The sequence below is a fragment of the Anomaloglossus baeobatrachus genome, chromosome 1 (genome assembly GCF_048569485.1).
Source record: "Anomaloglossus baeobatrachus isolate aAnoBae1 chromosome 1, aAnoBae1.hap1, whole genome shotgun sequence".
Taxonomy (NCBI): domain Eukaryota; kingdom Metazoa; phylum Chordata; class Amphibia; order Anura; family Aromobatidae; genus Anomaloglossus; species Anomaloglossus baeobatrachus.
Window position 1 is genome coordinate 133460929 of NC_134353.1, and position 22419 is coordinate 133483347.

General features: G+C 50.9%; 1 protein-coding gene across 3 annotated transcripts in view; it reads left to right on the plus strand.

Moving 5' to 3' along the window:
* CEP135 (centrosomal protein 135) overlaps positions 1-22419 on the plus strand; it is a 196679-nt gene that overhangs the window by 59763 nt on the left and 114497 nt on the right. For all 3 annotated transcript variants that reach the window (XM_075347063.1, XM_075347062.1, XM_075347061.1), the window contains 2 exons: positions 6639-6854; positions 18171-18236. In XM_075347063.1, coding sequence (XP_075203178.1) covers positions 6639-6854; positions 18171-18236 — 282 coding nt within the window. The remainder of the gene's footprint in view (positions 1-6638; positions 6855-18170; positions 18237-22419) is intronic.

The following is a 22419-nucleotide window of genomic DNA, read 5'->3' on the forward strand; positions in this document are numbered from 1 at the left end:
TACAAGATAGAGTTCACCTCTCGTCCCCCGACTCGATTCTTCAGGTCATCCCCGCCTCCCGAGCGAGCAGAGGCTCTTCTGCAGGCGCTGCGCACTCTGAAGGCAGAAGGAGTGGTGATCCCTGTTCCTCTTCAGCAACAGGGCCACGGTTTTTACCCCTTTTAAAGGACGGGTCTTTCCGCCCTGTCCTGGACCTGAAACTGCTCAACAAACACGTAAAAACCAGGCGGTTCCGGATGGAATCCCTCCGCTCCGTCATCGCCTCTATGTCCCAAGGAGATTTCCTTGCATCGATCGATATCAAAGATGCTTATCTCCACGTACCGATTGCTCCGGAGCACCAGCGCTTCCTGCGCTTCGCCATAGGAAACGAACACCTGCAGTTCGTGGCACTGCCGTTCGGTCTGGCAACAGCCCCACGGGTTTTTACCAAGGTTATGGCTACTGTAGTAGCGGTCCTACACTCTCAGGGTCACTCGGTGATCCCGTACTTGAACGATCTGCTGATCAAGGCACCCTCTCAAGAGGCATGCCAACGCAGCCTCGAAGCTACCCTGGAGACTCTCCAGAGTTTCGGGTGGATCATCAATTTTCCGAAGTCAAATCTGACACCGGCCCAATCGCTGACATATCTTGGCATGGAGTTTCATACCCTCTCAGCGATAGTGAAGCTTCCGCTGATCAAGCAGCAGTCACTACAGAAAGGGGTACAATCTCTCCTTCAAGGCCAGTCACACCCCTTGAGGCGCCTCATGCACTTCCTGGGGAAGATGGTGGCAGCAATGGAGGCAGTCCCTTTCGCGCAGTTTCACCTGCGTCCTCTTCAATGGGACATCCTACGCAAATGGGACAGGAAGCCGACGTCCCTCGACAGGACTGTCTCCCTCTCTCAAGCGACCAAAGCTTCCCTTCGGTGGTGGCTTCTTCCCACTTCATTATCAAAGGGGAAATCCTTCCTACCCCCATCCTGGGAGGTGGTCACGACGGACGCGAGTCTGTCAGGGTGGGGAGCGGTTTTTCTCCACCACAGGGCTCAGGGTACGTGGACCCAACAAGAGTCATCGCTTCAGATCAATGTTCTGGAAATACGGGCAGTGTACCTTGCCCTGAAAGCGTTCCAGCAGTGGCTGGAAGGCAAGCAGATCCGAATTCAGTCGGACAATTCCACAGCGGTGGCATACATCAACCACCAAGGCGGCACACGCAGTCGGCAAGCCTTCCAGGAAGTCCGGCGGATTTTGCTGTGGGTGGAAGCAACGGCCTCCACCATCTCTGCAGTTCACATCCCAGGCGTGGAAAACTGGGAAGCAGATTATCTCAGTCGCCAGGGCATGGACGCAGGGGAATGGTCCCTTCACCCGGACGTGTTTCAGGAGATCTGTTGCCGCTGGGGCATGCCGGACGTCGACCTCATGGCGTCCCGGCACAACAACAAGGTACCGATGTTCATGGCACGGTCTCAAGATCCCAGAGCTCTGGCGGCAGACGCCTTAGTTCAGGATTGGTCGCAGTTTCAGCTCCCTTATGTGTTTCCTCCGCTGGCACTGTTGCCCAGAGTGTTACGCAAGATCAGGGCCGACTGCCGCCGCGTCATCCTCGTCGCTCCAGACTGGCCGAGGAGGTCGTGGTACCCGGATCTGTGGCATCTCACGGTCGGCCAACCGTGGGCACTACCAGACCGACCAGACTTGCTATCCCAAGGGCCGTTTTTCCATCTGAATTCTGCGGCCCTCAACCTGACCGTGTGGCCATTGAGTCCTGGATCCTAGCGTCTTCAGGGTTATCTCAAGACGTCATTGCCACTATGAGACAGGCTAGGAAACCAACGTCCGCCAAGATCTACCACAGGACGTGGAAAATTTTCCTGTCGTGGTGCTCTGCTCAGGGTTTTTCTCCCTGACCTTTTGCCTTGCCCACTTTTCTGTCCTTCCTTCAATCTGGACTGGGAAAGGGTTTGTCGCTCGGCTCCCTTAAGGGACAAGTCTCAGCGCTCTCTGTGTTTTTCCAGAAGCGCCTTGCCAGGCTTCCACAGGTACGCACGTTCCTGCAGGGGGTTTGTCACATCGTTCCTCCTTATAAGCGGCCTTTAGAACCCTGGGATCTGAACAGGGTGTTGAGGGTTCTTCAGAAACCTCCATTCGAGCCAATGAGAGATATTTCTCTCTCACGCCTTTCGCAGAAAGTGGTTTTCCTAGTTGCAGTCACTTCTCTTCGGAGAGTGTCTGAGCTAGCAGCGCTGTCATGAAAAGCCCCTTTCCTGGTGTTTCACCAGGACAAGGTGGTTCTACGTCCGGTTCCGGAATTCCTCCCTAAGGTGGTATCCCCCTTTCATCTCAATCAGGATATCTCCTTACCTTCTTTTTGTCCTCATCCAGTTCACCAATGTGAAAAGGATTTGCACTTGTTAGATCTGGTGAGAGCACTCAGACTCTACATTTCTCGTACGGCGCCCTTGCGCCGCTCGGATGCACTTTTTGTCCTTGTCGCTGGCCAGCGTAAAGGGTCACAGGCTTCCAAATCAACCCTGGCTCGGTGGATCAAGGAACCAATTCTCGAAGCTTACCGTTCTGCTGGGCTTCCGGTTCCCTCAGGGCTGAAGGCCCATTCTACCAGAGCCGTGGGTGCGTCCTGGGCTTTGAGGCACCAGGCTACGGCTCAGCAGGTGTGTCAGGCGGCTACCTGGTCGAGCCTGCACACTTTCACGAAACACTATCAGGTGCATACCTATGCTTCGGCGGATGCCAGCCTAGGTAGACGAGTCCTTCAGGCGGTGGTTGCCCACCTGTAGGAAGGGGCCGTTTTACGGCTCTTTTACGAGGTATTATTTTACCCACCCAGGGACTGCTTTTGGACGTCCCAATGGTCTGGGTCTCGCAATGGAGCGACAAAGAAGAAGGGAATTTTGTTTACTTACCGTAAATTCCTTTTCTTCTAGCTCCAATTGGGAGACCCAGCACCCGCCCCTGTTTTTTTGTGTACACATGTTGTTCATGTTCAATGGTTTCAGTTCTCCGATATTCCTTCGGATTGAATTTACTTAAAACCAGTTTATAATTTTTTCCTCCTTCTTGCTTTTGCACCAAAACTGAGGAGCCCGTGGGAGCACGGGAGGTGTATAGGCAGAAGGGGAGGGGCTTTACACTTTTAGTGTAATACTTTGTGCGGCCTCCGGAGGCATAGCCTATACACCCAATGGTCTGGGTCTCCCAATTGGAGCTAGAAGAAAAGGAATTTACGGTAAGTAAACAAAATTCCCTTCTTTCCATCCATCCTCTTCTAGTTCTGTAATGATCAAAGGATTTGAGTCTATGTAAGCAGCCTTCCGTCCTGCAGAAGTAGTCTTTCTCACAGACATCTCATTTCCCCTTTTTTCTAAGAGCTTCTGGTTCTCTGATCACGTCATTGACAATTTATAAAAGAGGGGAAGATCTCTTCTTCACTCTTCTACAGGCCTTCTTGCTGTCAGGCCTTGAGTCTGGTCTATTCCTCAGTTTTTCTGAGTCAGGTGTCTGCCCTTAAACCTTCACGAAGGAATCTACTTTCCATTTTTGGATGAAAAAACGTTTTAAGGGAGGCTCACTTGCTAAACTCTTAGCGGCCGTCTGTTGATCTCTAGTAGTTCATCTAGTGAAGAATGCTCCTATAGTGCTCTCGGTTTGCATCCATTCTAGTCTTTCTTTTCCTTGCTCTACCGAATGCTTTTTTCTGGCAACGATCTCTTGAAGGGGCGAATGTCAGAACTAGCAATCCTGTCTTTTCGTCCTTCCTTCCTGACCTTTGAATAAACAAGATGGTCTTGCGTCTGATTTCCTCTTGTCATATGGCGGTTTACTATCTCCATCCCTTGGGTCAGAGAAACAGAAATGTAGACATTTTTACACATTTTTTTAAACAAGAAAAACTGAAATATCACATGGTCAGAAATATTCAGACCCTTTGCTCAGTATTGAGTAGAGGCACCCTTTTGAGCTAGTACAGCCATGAGGTTTTTTGGGAGTGATGCAACAAGTTTTTCACACCTGGATTTGGGGATCCTCTGACATTCTTCCTTGCATATCCTCTCCAGTTCCGTCAGGTTGGATGGTGAACATTGATGGACAACCATATTCAGGTCTCTCCAGAGATGCTCGATTGGGTTTAGGTCAGGGCTCCGGTTGAGCCAATCAAGAATGGTCACAGAATTGTTCTGAAGCCACTCCTTTGTTATTTTAGCTGTGTGCTTAGGGTCATTGTCTTGTTGGAAGGTGAACCTTCGGCCAAGTCTGAGGTCCAGAGCACTCTGGAACAGATTTTCTTCCAGGACATCTCTGTACTTGGCCGCATTCATCTTTCCTTCAATTGCAACCAGTCCTCCTGTCCCTGCAGCTGAAAAACACCCCATAGCATGATGCTGCCACCACCATGTTTTCATTGTTGGAATTGTATTGGGCAGGTGATGAGCAGTGCCCGGTTTTCTCCACACATACTGCTTAAAATTAATACCAAAAAGTTCTATCTTCGTCTCATCAGACCAGAGAATCTTATTTCTCATAGTCTGGGAGTCCTCCATGTGTTTTCTTGCAAACTCTATGCGGGCTTTCATATGTCTTGCACTGAGGAGAGGCTTCCATTGGGCCACTCTGCCATAAAGGCCCGACTGGTGGAGGGCTGCAGTTATAGTTGACTTTGTGGAACTTTCTCCCATATCCCTACTGCATCTCTGGAGCTCAGCCACAGTGATCTTGTGGTTCTTTACCTCTCTCACCAAGGCTCTTCTCCCACGATTGCTCAGTTTGGCTGGACGGCCAGGTCTAGGAGGAATTCTGGTGGTTCCAAACTTTTTCCATTTAAGGATTATGGAGGCCACTGTGCTCTTAGGAACCTTGAGTACTGCAGAAATTCTTTTGTAACCTTGGCCAGATCTGTGCCTTGCCACAATTTTGTCTCTGCGCTCCTTGGTCAGTTCCTTTTGTCCTCATGATTCTCATTTGGTCTGACATGCACTGTGAGCTGTGAGGTCTAAGGCCTGTTTCACACGTCAGTGAAAAAACCGTGACGTTTTTCACTGGCGTGTAAAACACGCACATGTCCCTGCGTGTGCCGTGAATCACGGCACACGTGGGTTGTCTAAGTGCAATCCGGGCTCCGTTCTACGTGGCCCGTGATTGCACTTAAAAATCAACTCACCTGTGCCCGCTCCCGCTCTCCGTGGTGCTGAATCCTCCCGCGGTGCAGCATCCGGCCGGCACTGACCCCTGCAGCAGCTGCTTCCGGGTCGGCTGTGTCGTGCATCATTAAGATGCGCGACAGTAATCAGCCGGCTTAGAAGCAGCAGGGAGGACGGGCTGCAGAGGACATCGCTGGACGCCGGGTGAGTTAAAATGTTTATTATTTTAAATGCACGTTTTTTTTCTGGCACGTGTTTCACGGACCACACCACTGCGTGGTCCGTGGAACATCAGTGATGCCAGAAAAAAATGGACATGTCTCCGTGCAGCAATCAACGCACGACGCGGGTACGCTGCACGGAGACACGTGCAGTGACAAATCACTGACGTGTGAGCAGACCCATTCATTATAATGGGTCTGCGTATGTCAGTGATTCTGGTACGTTTAAAAAAAAAGCACAAACGTACCAGAATCACTGACGTGTGAAAGGGGCCCTTTATATAGACAGGTATGTGCCTTTCCAAATCAAGTTCTATCAGTTTAATTAAACACAGCTGGATGAAGGAGTAGAACCATCTCAAGGAGGATGACAAGGAAATGGACAGCATGTTAACTAAATGAGTGTCCTGAGCAAAGGGTCTGAATACTTATGACAATGTGATATTTCAGTTTTTCTTTTTTACAGAATTTGCAAAAATTTCTTTTTTTTTTTTTCTGTCAAGATGAGGTGCAGAGTGTACATTAATGAGAATAAATGAACTTTTTCAATTTACCAAATGGCTGCAATGAAACAGAATAAAAATATATAAAGGGGTCTGAATACTTTTCATATCCACTGTATTTTACTTCTAATCGAATTAAACAAAAACCATTTGCAGTAGCCTGGTCCAGCAACCATGTCATTCATCCACAAGCGGTGCGGGGGGATGCAGGCAGGTGGTAAAAGGCTCCAGGGATGCAGGCAGGTGGTAAGAGGCACCGGGGATGCAGGCAGGTGGTAGGAGGCACCGGGGGTGCAGGCAGGTGGTAGGAGGCGCCGGGGATGCAGGCGGGCGGTAGGAGGCGCCGGGGATGCAGGCGGGCGGTAGGAGGCGCCGGGGATGCAGGCGGTCGGTAGGAGGCGCCAGGGATGCAGGCAGCTGGTAGGAGGCGCCGGGGATGCAGGCAGCTGGTAGGAGGCGCCGGGGATGCAGGCAGCTGGTAGGAGGCGCCGGGGATGCAGGCAGGTAGTAGGATGCGCCGGGGATGCAGGCAGCTGGTAGGAGGCTCACTAGGCTCCGGTCTGTGACTGCTGGGCCAGGATCTCTTTGCTCAGCTCCAATTTTTAATACAGAAGAAAGCAGGCTGCTAGTTTTAATACTCTCCTGCACCTCAGCTACTCGCTGACCACTTCATGGGACCACAGCTTTGTATAGTCATTCATTAATTAAGTGTTGTTTGATAATAAAAAACAGTTGGAACTTATTAGTGCTTCATGGATGTTTTACTAGATTGAATATCTCCAGCAAGCAAACAGAGACCTCGAAAATCGTGCGCAGGAGCTGCTAGAAACAAGACAAAATGTCACCAGTGAGGTGGTAAACCTGAGCACCAAAAATGAAGAACTGTGTAAAGAGCTACTGGAGATAGACCAAATGGCGCAGCAGCTGGAGAGGGACAAGGAGCGGGTCCTGGTGACGGCTGACGCTGAAATTGACGAGGCAAAAGTAAGTGATCTTGTAAGGAGTCATTTTACTCATATTCCATTTGTTCCCTCTTAATAAGGGAAACATGGAGTTTATGATGTCAATAAAACTGTGACTTTATATATCACTTTCCCCTGCTTTTCCCTGGGCAGAGATCCTGATTCTCACGATGTCACTTACTGAGCTGTTTGATTTTATCAACATGACAGCAATGTTTCCTCTGCTGCAGATCTAGCAGTTATACAGAGCTCATGAATATGCTGGACTACCTGCAGCACGCCAAGTAGTCCTCTAATGATAATCACCTGCTGATTAATCAGTGATTTTACTACACTGAGCAGTCCAGTAAGTGACACATCACTAGAATGAGGATCTCTGTCTCTACATTATACTGCTCTCAGATTAGGTGGCAAAAACCTGGCGACAAACAGCATTATTTTCTTCAGCGCTCTATTGGGAGACCCAGACGATTGGGGTATAGCTACTGCCCTCTGGAGGCCACACAAAGCACTACATTAAAAGTGCAAGGCCCCTCCCCCTCTGGCTATACCCCCCCGTGGTATCACGGGTTCTCCAGTTTTAGCTTTGTGTGCGAAGGAGGCACACATCCACTCATGCATTCTCATACATAGTTATGACGGATGGAAGAAAAGAGGACCCCTATGGGGTCCCCGGCATGCTCCCTTCTCACCCCACTATGTCGGCGGTGTTGTTAAGGTTGAGGTACCCATTGCGGGTACAGAGGCTGGAGCCACATGCCGTCTCCTTTACCATCCCTTATGCGGCTCTGGGAGAAGTGGGAGCCTAAACGGTCATCCACGTGCTGGGACCGTGCTCCATCCGCAGCCCCTGGTGGAACCTGCCGGACCGGAGCTTCGTCACCCCCAGGGACCGGGCCCTGCAACTTTAAGGTACTCTGGGTCCCCATGTGGGGACTGTACAGGGAGCCTTCTCCCCGGAAGTCCCGCGGTAGTTCCGTCCGTTGTTTTTTCGGCGGACTTCCGCGCCCACCGTGCCTGCTTGTCGGGCACGGCCTTAAATTTAGTCCCCGGCTTTGCCGCGGCCTAGTCGCGAAAAATCCCGCCCCCGGGCCTGCCTGTCAGGGTAAGGGCGGGAATACCGACATCACGTCAGCTTTGAGGGCTGGAGCATCTTTGCATGTCTTCCCCCCCCCCCCCCTCATTGGCCACTATGGGACCTCCAGATTCCCGCTTTTTGCCGGCGCCGCCCACGGCTCCACGCCCCCCCTGAGAGCTCCGGCGGCCATTTTTGGCATTCTGGCGGTGTATGCTACTCAGCTGCAAAGCTCTACAGCTCCGGGGGATCCACGACAGGGAATCTGGAGGACACACCGCTCGTTAGCGGTTGGTGAGCCACACCGGTCACTCGGTGCTGGTCCCCCTAGGGTGCCGGGATATATATATATATTCGGAAAGGCTGTATACCCTTTTCCCATATACACTCAGTGGTCACTCTCCTAAGAGACACCGATTGCTTACAGCATGTCGTCCACAGGGAGCAAAGCCCCTAAGGCGGCCTGTACCTCTTGTAGGGCTAGGTTGCCTGCGGGATCCACCTACCCTCACTGTGATCAATGCGCGACTCCTGCCACGCTTGCTCAACTGGAGCCTCGGGCACTTGTGGGCCCCTCGGCTCATGTAGATCCCCCTGCTCCCCCTGAGCAGTCAGCAGGGACAGAGAATCCATTGCACAGTCTATAGACAAATGGTCATCTAAGCTCCTTTAGGCATTGCAGTCCAAACCGGGCCCTTCACAGGCCCTGGCCCCTGTTCGTTTGTCACCTCCAGGCCCTTCTCGGTCCGCGCCGCATGGCGCTCCCAGGATAGCCCCTAGGTCCCAGGCGGAGGACTCCTGCCCGGATCGCAGCCCCAGGCCGGCTAAGCGGCCTCGCTGGGGCTCTTCCCCGGCCTCCTCACGCTGCTCTGGATCCCAGCTTGAGGACTCTCAGGAAGACGAGGCGGACGTGGGAGCTCAGGGCTCTGACCCTGACTTCACCCTTAACCTTGATGCCCCTGAAGGGGACGCCTTAGTAAATGATCTTATCTCGTCCATCAACGAGGTGTTGGATCTCTCAACCCCACTTCCTCCTGCAGAGGAGCCGGCTTCTCGGCAGGAGAAGCACCAATTTCGATTTCCCAAACGTACTCGCAATACGTTTTTCTTTGGCGCTCCATTGGAAGACCCAGACAATCGGGTGTATAGCTATGCATCCGGAGGCCACACAAAGTATTACACTAAAAGTGTAAAGCCCCTCCCCTTCAGCCTATACACCCCCCGTGCTGCCACGGGCTCCTCAGTTTTTATGCTTTGTGCGAAGGAGGCAGACATCCACGCATAGCTCCACAGCTTAGTCAGCAGCAGCTGCTGACTATGTCGGATGGAAGAAAAGAGGGCCCATAACAGGGCCCCCAGCATGCTCCCTTCTCACCCCACTCTTGTCGGCGGTGTTGTTAAGGTTGAGGTATCCATTGCGGGTACGGAGGCTGGAGCCCACATGCTGTTTTCCTTCCCCATCCCCCTTAGGGCTCTGGGTGAAGTGGGATCCTATCGGTCTCCAGGCACATGAGACCGTGCTCCATCCACAGCTCCTGAGGACTCTGCTGGATAGGAGCCGAGTATCGTTCAGGGACATGGCCTTGCTACTTTGAGGTACTCTGTGTCCCCGTGGGGACCGCGCACAGCAACACTCCAGCATTGCTGGGTGTGCTAGTGCACCGGGGACCGCGGCGCTGACTGCGTTTGTGCCTTTACACACTGCAGCGTCGCTGAGTGTGTTAGTGTATGGGGACTGCCGCGCTGACCGCCGCTGCCATTGTTATCACTGCGGCGCGGCTGGGACTGTTAGTGCGCCGGGGACTTCCGCGCCGACCGCGCTTATACGGCGGCCGCACTTATAACTTTAGTCCCCGGCTTTTGCGGCCTAGTCTCATTCTTTTCCCGCCCCCAGGCCTGCCAGTCAGGGGAAGGGCGGGACGCTGTAAAGGACGTCAGCAACTGAGGCTGGAGCATGCTTTGCATACTCCACCCCCCTCACTGTGCACAGTGGGGCACCAGATTCCCGCACTTTCTAGGGCACGCCCACGGCCCCCTCCTCTCCTCAGGACGCCGGCAGCCATTCCTGTCAGCTCTGCTAACGCTGGAGAAGGGAGACAAGCTCAGGGAGACCCAGGCAGGAATTCTGGTGACCACACAACCGCATTGCGCGGGCGGTAAGCAGCACCTAGGTGCTGGCCCCACTGGTGCAGAAGTGTACTTATAGATTATATGATTATAGGCTATACTTTACACTGTATGGTGCACGGTTGTTTTTGGCTATATACCCTCCTGTATTGCTCAGAGGAGACAACAGCATGTCGTCCACAAATAGCAAGGGTGCCAAAGCACAGACTTACTATGCTGCCTGTGCAGCATGTACGGCTATACTGCCGGCAGGTTCCACTGACCCTCATTGTGTGCAATGCTCGGCCCCTGTGGCACTTACTCAGCCGGAGCCTCTGCTAAGGCTGGCCCAGGGAGAACCACCTGTTAACACTGTCCAGGTGACGGGGACGGAGTTTGCAGTTTTTACTGAAAGACTTTCTGAGACTATGGCTAAGATATTAGAAGCCTTGCAGTCCAGGCCGGCATCTCAAGCCATGGGCACTGTGGAATCATTGCCCCCTGGTTCCCCTCAATTGGAACAACAATGTTCTCCCGGGGTGTCTCATAGATCCCAGGGTGAGGTCTCTGACACGGACTGCAGCCCCAGACCGCCTAAGCGAGCTCGCTATGAAATCCCCTCGACATCATCACATTGTTCAGGGTCTCAGCGAGAGGACTCTCTGTATGATGAAGCGGAGCTAGCTGATCAGGATTCTGATCCTGAAGCCGCTCTCAACCTTGATACTCCTGATGGGGACGCCATAGTGAATGATCTTATTGCGTCCATCAATCAAATGTTGGATATTTCTCCCTCAGCTCCTCCAGTGGAGGAGTCAGCTTCTCAGCAGGAGAAATTCCGTTTCAGGTTTCCTAAGCGTACGATGAGTATGTTTCTGGACCACTCTGACTTCAGAGAGGCAGTCCAGAAACACCGAGCTTGTCCAGATAAGCGTTTTTCCAAGCGCCTTAAGGATACACGTTACCCCTTCCCCCCTGACGTGGTCAAGGGCTGGACTCAGTGTCCCAAGGTGGATCCTCCAATCTCCAGACTGGCGACTAGATCCATAGTGGCAGTGGAAGATGGAGCTTCACTCAAGGATGCCACTGACAGACAGATGGAGCTCTGGTTGAAATCCATCTATGAAGCTATCGGCGCGTCTTTTGCTCCAGCATTCGCAGCCGTATGGGCACTCCAAGCCATCTCAGCTGGTCAGGCGCAAATTGACGCACTCACACGTACGTCTGCGCCGCAGGTGGCGTCCATAACCTCTCAAACGTCGGCATTTGCGTCCTACGCTATTAATGCTGTCCTGGACTCTGCGAGCCGTACGGCGGTTGCAGCCGACAATTCGGTGGCAATACGCAGGGCCTTGTGGCTACGGGAATGGAAGGCAGATTCGGCTTCCAAAAAGTGCTTAACTAGTTTGCCATTTTCTGGCGACCGCTTGTTTGGTGAGAGATTGGATGAAATCATCAAACAATCCAAGGGAAAGGAAACCTCCTTACCCCAGGCCAAACCAAAAACACCCCAACAGACGAGGGGACAGTCGAGGTTTCGGTCCTTTCGGGGGGCGGGCAGGTCCCAATTCTCCTCGTCCAAAAGGCCTCAGAAGGATCAGAGGAACTCCGACGCATGGCGGTCCAAATCACGCCCTAAAAAGACCGCCGGAGGTGCCGCTACCAAGGCGGCTTCCTCATAACTTACGGCCTCCTCACACCGCATCCTCGGTCGGTGGCAGGCTCTCCCGCTTTTGCGACACCTGGCTGCCACAAGTAAAAGACCGTTGGGTGAGAGACATTTTGTCTCACGGTTACAGGATAGAGTTCAGCTCTCGTCCTCCGACTCGATTCTTCAGAACATCTCCGCCTCCCGAGCGAGCCGAGGCTCTTCTGCAGGCGGTGGGCATTCTGAAGGCAGAAGGAGTGGTGGTCCCGGTTCCTCTTCAGCAACAGGGTCACGGTTTCTACTCCAACCTGTTTGTGGTTCCAAAGAAGGACGGGTCTTTCCGTCCTGTTTTCGATCTAAAACTGCTCAACAAACACGTAATGACCAGGCGGTTCCGGATGGAATCCCTCCGCTCCGTCATCGCCTCAATGTCCCAAGGAGATTTCCTAGCATCGATCGATATCAAAGATGCTTATCTCCACGTACCGATTGCTCCAGAGCATCAGCGCTTCCTGCGCTTCGCCATAGGAGACGAACACCTTCAGTTCGCGGCACTGCCGTTCGGCCTGGCGACAGCCCCAAGGGTTTTCACCAAGGTCATGGCTACAGTAGTTGCGGTCCTCCACTCTCAGGGTCACTCGGTGATACCTTACTTAGACGATCTGCTGGTCAAGGCACCCTCTCAAGAGGCATGCCAACACAGCCTCAACGTTACTCTGGAGACTCTCCAGAGTTTCGGGTGGATCATCAATTTTCCAAAGTCAAATCTGACACCGGTCCAATCGCTGACATATCTTGGCATGGAGTTTCATACTCTTCCAGCGATAGTGAAGCTTCCGCTGGACAAACAGCGTTCACTACAGACAGGGGTGCAATCTCTCCTTCAAGGTCGGTCACACCCCTTGAGGCGCCTCATGCACTTCCTGGGGAAGATGGTGGCAGCAATGGAGGCAGTTCCTTTCGCGCAGTTTCACCTGCGTCCTCTTCAATGGGACATCCTACGCAAATGGGACAGGATGCCGACGTCCCTAGACAGGAACGTCTCCCTCTCTCAGGCAACCAAAGCTTCCCTTCGGTGGTGGCTTCTTCCCACCTCATTATCGAAGGGGAAATCCTTCCTACCCCCATCCTGGGCGGTGGTCACGACGGACGTGAGTTTGTCAGGGTGGGGAGCAGTTTTTCTCCACCACAGGGCTCAGGGTACGTGGACTCAGCAAGAGTCCTCACTTCAGATCAATGTTCTGGAGATCAGGGCAGTGTATCTTGCCCTAAAAGCGTTCCAGCAGTGGCTGGAAGGCAAGCAGATCCAAATTCAGTCGGACAACTCCACAGCGGTGGCTTACATCAACCACCAAGGTGGAACACGCAGTCGGCAAGCCTTCCAAGAAGTCCGGCGGATTTTGATGTGGGTGGAAGCCACGGCCTCCACCATCTCCGCAGTTCACATCCCGGGCGTAGAAAACTGGGAAGCAGACTTTCTCAGTCGCCAGGGCATGGACGCAGGGGAATGGTCCCTTCACCCGGACGTGTTTCAGGAGATCTGTTGCCGCTGGGGGATGCCGGACGTCGACCTAATGGCGTCACGGCACAACAACAAGGTCCCAACATTCATGGCTCGATCTCAAGATCACAGAGCTCTGGCGGCAGACGCCTTAGTTCAGGATTGGTCGCAGTTTCAGCTTCCTTATGTGTTTCCCCCTCTGGCACTGTTGCCCAGAGTGTTACGCAAGATCAGGGCCGACTGCCGCCGCGCCATCCTCGTCGCTCCAGACTGGCCGAGGAGGTCGTGGTACCCGGATCTGTGGCATCTCACGGTCGGCCAACCGTGGGCACTGCCAGACCGACCAGACTTGCTGTCTCAAGGGCCGTTTTTCCATCTGAATTCTGCGGCCCTCAACCTGACTGTGTGGCCATTGAGTCCTGGATCTTAGCGTCTTCAGGATTATCTCAAGAGGTCATTGCCACCATGAGACAGGCTAGGAAACCAACGTCCGCCAAGATCTACCACAGGACATGGAAAATATTCCTGTCGTGGTGCTCTGCTCAGGGTTTCTCTCCCTGGCCATTTGCCTTGCCCACTTTTCTGTCCTTTCTTCAATCCGGATTGGAAAAGGGTTTGTCGCTAGGCTCCCTTAAGGGACAAGTCTCTGCGCTCTCTGTGTTTTTTCAGAAGCGCCTGGCCAGACTCCCACAGGTACGCACGTTCCTGCAAGGGGTTTGTCACATCGTCCCTCCTTACAAGCGTCCGTTAGAACCCTGGGATCTGAACAGGGTGCTGATGGTTCTTCAGAAACCACCGTTCGAGCCAATGAGGGATATTTCGCTCGCACGCCTTTCGCAGAAAGTGGTTTTTCTAGTAGCAGTCACTTCACTTCGGAGAGTGTCTGAGCTAGCAGCGTTGTCATGCAAAGCTCCTTTCCTGGTGTTTCACCAGGACAAGGTGGTTCTGCGTCCGGTTCCGGAATTCCTCCCTAAGGTGGTATCCCCCTTTCATCTCAATCAGGATATCTCCTTACCTTCTTTTTGCCCTCATCCAGTTCACCAGTGTGAAAAGGATTTGCACTTGTTAGATCTGGTGAGAGCACTCAGACTCTACATTTCTCGTACGGCGCCCCTGCGCCGCTCGGATGCACTCTTTGTCCTTGTCGCTGGCCAGCGTAAATGGACACAAGCTTCCAAATCAACCCTGGCTCGGTGGATCAAGGAACCAATTCTCGAAGCTTATCGTTCCTCGGGGCTTCCGGTTCCCTCAGGGCTGAAGGCCCATTCTACCAGGGCCGTGGGAGCGTCCTGGGCCTTGCGACACCAGGCTACGGCTCAGCAGGTGTGTCAGGCAGCTACCTGGTCGAGCCTGCACACTTTCACGAAACACTATCAGGTGCATACCTATGCTTCGGCAGATGCCAGCCTAGGTAGGCAAGTCCTTCAGGCGGCGGTTGCCCACCTGTAGGACGGAGCCGTTACGGCTCTATTATGAGGTATTATTTACCCACCCAGGGACTGATTTTGGACGTCCCAATTGTCTGGGTCTCCCAATGGAGCGCCAAAGAAGAAGGGAATTTTGTTTACTTACCGTAAATTCCTTTTCTTCTAGCTCCAATTGGGAGACCCAGCACCCGCCCCTGTTTTTGTGTACACATGTTGTTCACGTTGAATGGTTTCAGTTCTCCGATATTCCTTCGGATTGAATTTACTTTAAACCAGTTTATAATTTTTTCCTCCTTCTTGCTTTTGCACCAAAACTGAGGAGCCCGTGGCAGCACGGGGGGTGTATAGGCTGAAGGGGAGGGGCTTTACACTTTTAGTGTAATACTTTGTGTGGCCTCCGGAGGCATAGCTATACACCCGATTGTCTGGGTCTCCCAATTGGAGCTAGAAGAAAAGGAATTTACGGTAAGTAAACAAAATTCCCTTCTTTGATCACTCTAACTTCAGGGACACTGTCCAGAAGCGCAGAGCGGTTCCGGACAAGCGCTTTGCTAAGCGGCACACTGACACGCGTTACCGCTTTCCGCCTGAAGTCGTTAAGGGCTGGGCACACCCCCCAAGGTGGATCCTCCAGTCTCTAGATTGGCCGCTAGGTCCGTTGTGTCTGTTGCCGATGGCTCATCCCTGAAGGATGCCACTGACAGACAGATAGAGCTCTTGGTGAAGTATATTTATGAGGCTACGGGCGCGTCTTTCGCCCCGGCCTTTGCGGCCGTGTGGGCTCTCCAAGCAATCTCGGCATGTCTGACTGAGATTAATGCCGCCACGCGGAAGTCTGCTCCACATGTTTCATCCTTGACCTCTCAGGCATCAGCATTTTCGTCCTACGCCATGAACGCCGTACTGGACTCCACTAGCCGTACGGCCGTGGCATCCGCTGACTCCGTGGCAGTCCACAGGGCCATGTGGCTGCGCGATTGGAAAGCAGACTCTGCCTCCAGAAGGTTCTTAACTGGTTTGCCTTTTTCTGGCGACCGTTTGTTTGACGAACGGTTGGAGGAGATTATTAAGGAATCCTCGAGAAAGGACTCCTCCTTACCCCAGTCCAATCCTAAGAAACCTCAGCAGAGGAAGATCCAATCGAGGTTTCGGTCCTTTCGTTCCTCCGCCAAGACCCAATCCTCTTCGTCCAACCGGCCGGAGAAAGGCCAGAGGAACTCCTATGCGTGGCGGTCCAAGTCACGCCCCCAAAAGGCCGCAGGAGGCACGGCCTCCAAGACGGCCTCCACATGACTCTCGTCCTCATCCAGCCACATCCTCGGTCGGTGGCAGGCTCTCCCGCTTTGGCGGCGCCTGGTGACCACACGTTCAACACTGCTCGGTGAGAGACATTCTGTCTCATGGTTACAGGATAGAGTTCAGCTCTCGACCTGCGGCTCGTTTCTCCACCACAGGGCTCAAGGAACCTGGACTCCAATAGAATCATCCCTTCAGATCAATATCCTGGAGATAAGGACAGTATATCTAGCCCTATTGGCTTTCCATCGGTGGCTGGAGGGCAGGCAGATCCGAATCCAGTCGGACAACGCCACTGCCGTCGCCTACATCAACCACCAAGGCGGCACTCGCAGTCGTCAAGCCTTCCAGGAAGTCCGGCGGATTCTGCAGTGGGTGGAAAACACAGACTCCACCATCTCCGCAGTTCACATCCCGGGCGTAGAAAACTGGGAAGCAGATTTTCTCAGTCGTCAGGGCATGGACGCGGGGGAATGGTCTCTTCATCCAGACGTGTTTCGAGAGATCTGCCGCCGCTGGGGAACGCCGGACGTTGATCTCATGGCGTCACGACACAACAACAGGACTTGGCAAATCTTCTTATCCTGGTGCTCTGATAATGTTTTTTTCTCCATGGCCGTTTGCCTTACCCACATTTCTTTCATTCCTACAATTTGGAATGGATATGGGTTTGTCCCTCGGCTCTCTCAAGGGCCAAGTGTCGGCGCTCTCCGTGTTTTTTCAAACGCGACTAGCCAGACTTCCGCAGGTCCGCACGTTCCTGCAGGGGGTTTGCCACATGGTCCCACCTTACAAACGTCCGTTGGAACCTTGGGATCTTAACAGGGTCCTGACGGCTCTTCAAAAGCCGCCTTTTGAGCCGTTGCGGGATGTCTCTCTCTCCCGTCTTTCTCAGAAGGTGGCCTTCCTGGTTGCAGTCACATCACTTCGGAGAGTGTCTGAGCTTGCAGCGCTGTCATGCAAAGCTCCTTTCCTGGTTTTCCACCAGGATAAGGTGGTTCTGCGTCCTGTCCCGGAATTCCTCCCTAAGGTGGTATCCCCTTTTCATCTAAATCAGGATATCTCCTTGCCTTCCTTTTGCCCTAATCCAATTCACCAGTGTGAGAAGGATTTGCACTCTTTGGATCTAGTGAGAGCACTCCGGATCTACGTGTCTCGCACGGCGCCCCTGCGCCGTTCAGACGCGCTCTTTGGCCTTGTCGCTGGCCAGCGTAAGGGCTCTCAGGCCTCCAAGTACACCTTGGCTAGGTGGATCTAGGAACCGATTCTCGAGGCCTACCGTACTTCTGGGCTTCCGCCCCCTTCAGGGTTGAAAGCCCATTCTACCAGAGCTGTAGGTGCGTCCTGGGCATTGCGGCACCGGGCGACGGCTCAGCAGGTGTGTCAGGCGGCTACGTGGTCTAGCCTGCACACTTTCACGAAGCACTATCAAGTACATACCTATGCTTCGGCAGACGCCAGTCTAGGTAGGCGAGTCCTCCAGGCGGCGGTTGCCCACCTGTAAGAGGGGGCCGTTTCCGGCTCTTTCTATTGGGGTATTGGTTTACCCACCCAGGGACTGCTCTTGGACGTCCCAATTGTCTGGGTCTCCCAATGGAGCGACAAAGAAGAAGGGAATTTTGTTTACTTACCGTAAATTCCTTTTCTTCTAGCTCCTATTGGGAGACCCAGCACCCGCCCCTGTGCCCTTCGGGCTGGTTGTTGATGTTAATTTTTTCCTTTGGTTCATGGTCTTCAGTTCTACGAACATCCTTCGGATTGAATTTGCTCTAGACCATTTATAAGTTTCCTCCTTCCTGCTTTTGCACCAAACTGAGGAGCCCGTGGTCCACGGGAGGGTGTATAGGCAGAGGGGAGGGGTTACACTTTTTTAAAAGTGTAATACTTTGTGTGGCCTCCAGAGGCAGAAGCTATACACCCAATTGTTTGGGTCTCCCAATAGGAGCTAGAAGAAAAGGAATTTACGGTAAGTAAACAAAATTCCCCTTTTTAAAGAGAATCTATCACTGTACTTAATTGCAGCTCAGCGCAATCCTAACTCCTCTGTTGTGCACGGAGTCATGAGTAGTTTCCCATAGTGAGTAAATAGATTGCAGTTCTAATTTTTTTTCAAGCTCAAATCCCCTGAGAAATGGGCTGCAATTTGAAAAATATCTACCGAACAATGTAATAACACAAAAAAATTATTATGGAAAATTGATATTGACATATCTACAGTCACACACTTTGTTTGAGAACTTAGAAAACGGATTTTCTAACTGAATTGTCCTATTCCTGCATTCTAGAGTGAAATAAAAAGACTTCACATTGAAATCACCAAACTAGAAAGCTTCTTATCTCAGTACAAGTCGGTAAGTAATCTTCATGAAGGAAGTGTGTGGATAAAAAGCAGAACAATTTTTCTTACACCAAGAAAGAAAATTAAAATTTTACAGAAAATAAATTGTATTTCAATTTAAGATTTAAAGCGCACCAATCACCAGGATTTTCATATATAACCTAAAGACAGTGCTATACTGGCACTATCAGGCTGAGTCTTTATATACCTTCAGTGCTCAGCTTGGATGTATATGTTTTGAATCCAAGAAAGTAAAGTTTATAAAATCACCAGCTTCTTGAGTGACAGCAGCTGAGTATCAGATAATATCTGGGGGGTATTCATACTTATCCCCTCCCACCTTTAGAATTTGCATAAGTATTATATAATTTAATTTTTTACTTGTAGTACCTGTGCAAAGGTCATACCCATGTGACCAGAAGAGACGGGGCCTTAGCTAACATAGCTGATACCAGGAATCACCATTTTTCTCTTGGATGAGGCCCCGCCCCTTCTGGTCACATGGTTATGACCTCAGCACAGGTCCTGCTAGTGAAAAAGTAAACGTTTGTGTAATGCTTATTCTAATTCTAACAATGGGAGAGGATAACTATGAATACCCCCCCCCCCCCTCCCCCAGATATTATCTGATGCTCAGCTGCTGTCACTCAAGAAGCTGATGATTTTATAAATTTTACTTTCTTAGATTTCAAAACCTAAACATCCGAGCTGACCACTACAGGTATGTATAGAATCAGCCTGATAGTGCCAGTATAGCACTGGCTTTAGAATATATACTAAAATCCTGGTGATTGGTTCCCTTTAAATCTTTATACTTTCAGCTGTAGGTATTTCCTGACACAGTTTACTGTTACCACACTTCTAACCTTCCCTTTAAGACAACTGGAACATTTGATGTGTGCTCATCTGTCAGATGTTCTCTGATGGATCTTTAAGGCCCCCATACATAATAGATTGTCGAGTTGTCGAGCGATATCCGCTAGACTGGCTGATCCTCTGTATGTATGTAAGTGCCTCTTAACGCTCTCCCTGGCCGCTCCAGGAGAGAGAACTATCTCATATGATGGATCACAATTCCCAGCCTTGTCAAGAGGGATCAGCCTCCATTTGAGAAATCTGGCAACCAGTCACTCCTGTTTCCCCTTTGAAAATACAGGGGGAATTAGTTGTTGGCTGAATGAGTGTTTGGCTTTCTACTATGTAAGGTGTATGGCCACCTTTACAGTCTGGTTTTGGCGCTTTACACTCCACTGAAACACTAACCAAATATAATGTGTCCTACAGGCAGGTATGTGAATCTTTTATTCTTTTACGTAGGTCTGCTAAATTTAACAGTCTATGACCCCCTCTCTTAAAGGACATGACTATAGTTTGCTCTGGCCGCAGTTTTAATTGTTGCTTTGCTGTTTCTACTCCTATCTGTCAGGGTACCCATGATTTGATTTGTATCTCCTATTTCCTATTTTGTTTCAGTTGGCTACACTGTCTTTATTATTTTACTCTGTAAAACTTTAATCCATTTTAGATCCAGGTTCAAGGAATTACATATGACTCTGGTTTCTGCATTTTAACCAATTTTGGAGGATAAAGGATGGGTGCGCACTGGGCGTGATCCACAGTCCCCGGGACTTCCGATCATGTACACTAAATTGATGCCGGGTGTAAGCTTCCCGGCTTCACTGAGGTATAGTGCGCATGACCGGAAGTCCCGGGGACTCTGGATCATGCACAGTGCACATCCATCCTCAATCAGCCGCCATCAAGACTGAGGTATGTGCTGCGCGTTCACTAGCATGGTAGTACGCCCACAGGGGCATGCTTACATGCTATGTAAGCCGGCTAGCCAAGGGAACTACTGTCCTTGTGACTTGTCCCTGGCCTCATTAGCACATATGAAACGATCTTTAGAAATACTTTTTCTAAAGATCTCTTTATCTATCCTAATGTATACAGGGACGGTTAGGCAGGGATTAGCAATATGCACCAGAACTGCTTGTGATTCTGGTGCATATTGCACCTGACAGATTAACTTTAATTAGTTTTAGGCCAAATCCTTTCACTTTGACATAAAGAAAAATTGCAAAATGCACAACGTTTCCATTTTCTAATACAGCTCTGTAGAATCAGTCATGACAATTTCAGTATTCACTCAGGCCCCATATAACCGCTTGTTCTTGTAAATCACGTGTGCTACATCTGATATAGTAATGACACATACAGTGCCTTGCGAAAGTATTTGCCCTCCCCTTGAATTTTTCAACCTTCCCCCCCCCCCCCCATTTCAAGCTTCAAACATAATGATAAAAAATTTAAATTTATAGTGAAGAATCAACAACAAGTGGGACACAATTGTAAAGTTGAACGAAATGTATTATTTTAAACGTCTATAGAAAATAAACTGAAAATAGGGGTGTGCAATATTATTCGGCCCCTTTAAGTTAATGCTTTGTAGCGCCACCTTTTGCTGTGATTACAGCTGCAGTCGCTTGGGGTATGTGTCTATCAGTTTTGCACATCGAGAGACTGAAATTCTTGCCCATTCTTCCTTTGCAAATAGCTGGAGCTGAGTGAGGTTGGATGGAGAGCGTTTGTGAACAGCAGTTTTCTCTGACGCCTCATTGGGGGACACAGGACCATGGACCATGGGTGTAATGATGCCTATCCATAGGAGGACACTAAGTAGATGCAAAAAGCATTAGCTCCTCCTCTGCAGTATACACCCCCTGGCCGGGCCAGGCAACCTCCATTTTAGCTTAGTGTCTGTAGGAGGCACATCCTTTCAAGGTTTTGTTATTTTTTGAGGGCGACGGTTTCCCTTAGGGACCAATCTCCCAATACCCTCAACGGGCGGGAACGCGGAGTGTTGCCGCCACGTACCCCCTCCTGCGACGCTGGATCCTGGGCTGCCTTTTACTGGACGACGGGTCCCACAGACACCGATTTTCCAGAGCCCAGGGCAGAGGCACAATTCCTCAGCCCCTCTTTGCAGGCTCTGAGTTGATACATTCCACCTGTGTGGCCGGACACAGCAGGCTGACTCTATTTCCACTGCCTGGACTGAGGCAGTGTTAAGGTGAGATCCCCCCCTGACTGGTTTCCCAGACAAAGGGAGAAAGACTGTGCAGAGAAGGCTCCCAGGACTGTTGAATTTACAGTCTTTATTCCCACCCTTGCTGATTGCAGGGAATCCTGCAGAGTTAATCTAACGGTGTTGGGGGGAGGGCTCCCAGGGCTCATAAACTCAGTGTCTATTCCCTCTAGCTGCGTGCTGGCTGGAGGAGGGGCGAGTCCCTTGCTGATTGCAGTGACTCCTGCAGAGATAATCTACTGGTAGCTGTGTGCTGACTCAGAAGCTCCCTTCCCGCCGTTTTTTACTACCGACAGCAGGGGGGCACACTGACTTCTTCTTGGCGCTCTTTTAGCGCTAAGCCCCGCCCCCCCTTCCCCGGAAAACGCGCAAAGATCTCCACAGAGACTCCTTCCTGAGGACGCAGGGCCATCGGCTGATTCTGGTGAGGTACACCGAAGCAAATACAATCCTTGCTTCCCACTGCTTCACTTCTAGCTCTGCATATCATTGCTCCCCCCTCCTGGCATACTCCTATTAGGAACATGCAGAACTGTAAGGGTACTGTTGAGGTTTGTGGGGATACAAGTGATCCCTCGACCTGATCGTTGTTCCGAATTAAAATGTCGTTTGTGCACGGCGAAAAAGAATAATAATTAATTGGAAATCAATTATAACTCTTCCTCTCACGACCAAGGCTGAGGCAAGACTGAAAATCTTTATTCTCGGACAATTAGACCACGAAGTAAAAGGGGTGTAAACAAAAGTTTTAGTCCAATCAAGTATCGTAGGTCAGGGCTTCATGACGTAGAGAGATCTGCATATCCTCCTCCGATTGGTCAGTCCAGGCTTCAGGAATTTCTTTTGTCCATCTGTCTTGGGTGTAGGACAGGAAATAGCAGCCATCTTCAAGCTATACATATATATATATATATATATATATATATATATATATATATATATCCTAGTATATACGGAGTCTAAGGAAAATACTCTGAATATGCAATATACTTATATAAACGTATTAGTAAAAGAATAAAAGAGAACAAAGACATGCATAGATATGTGTGTTAGTTTACATCTTACTAAACTATATACCTGAGTCTATGAAATGGCTGAACTAAGTATT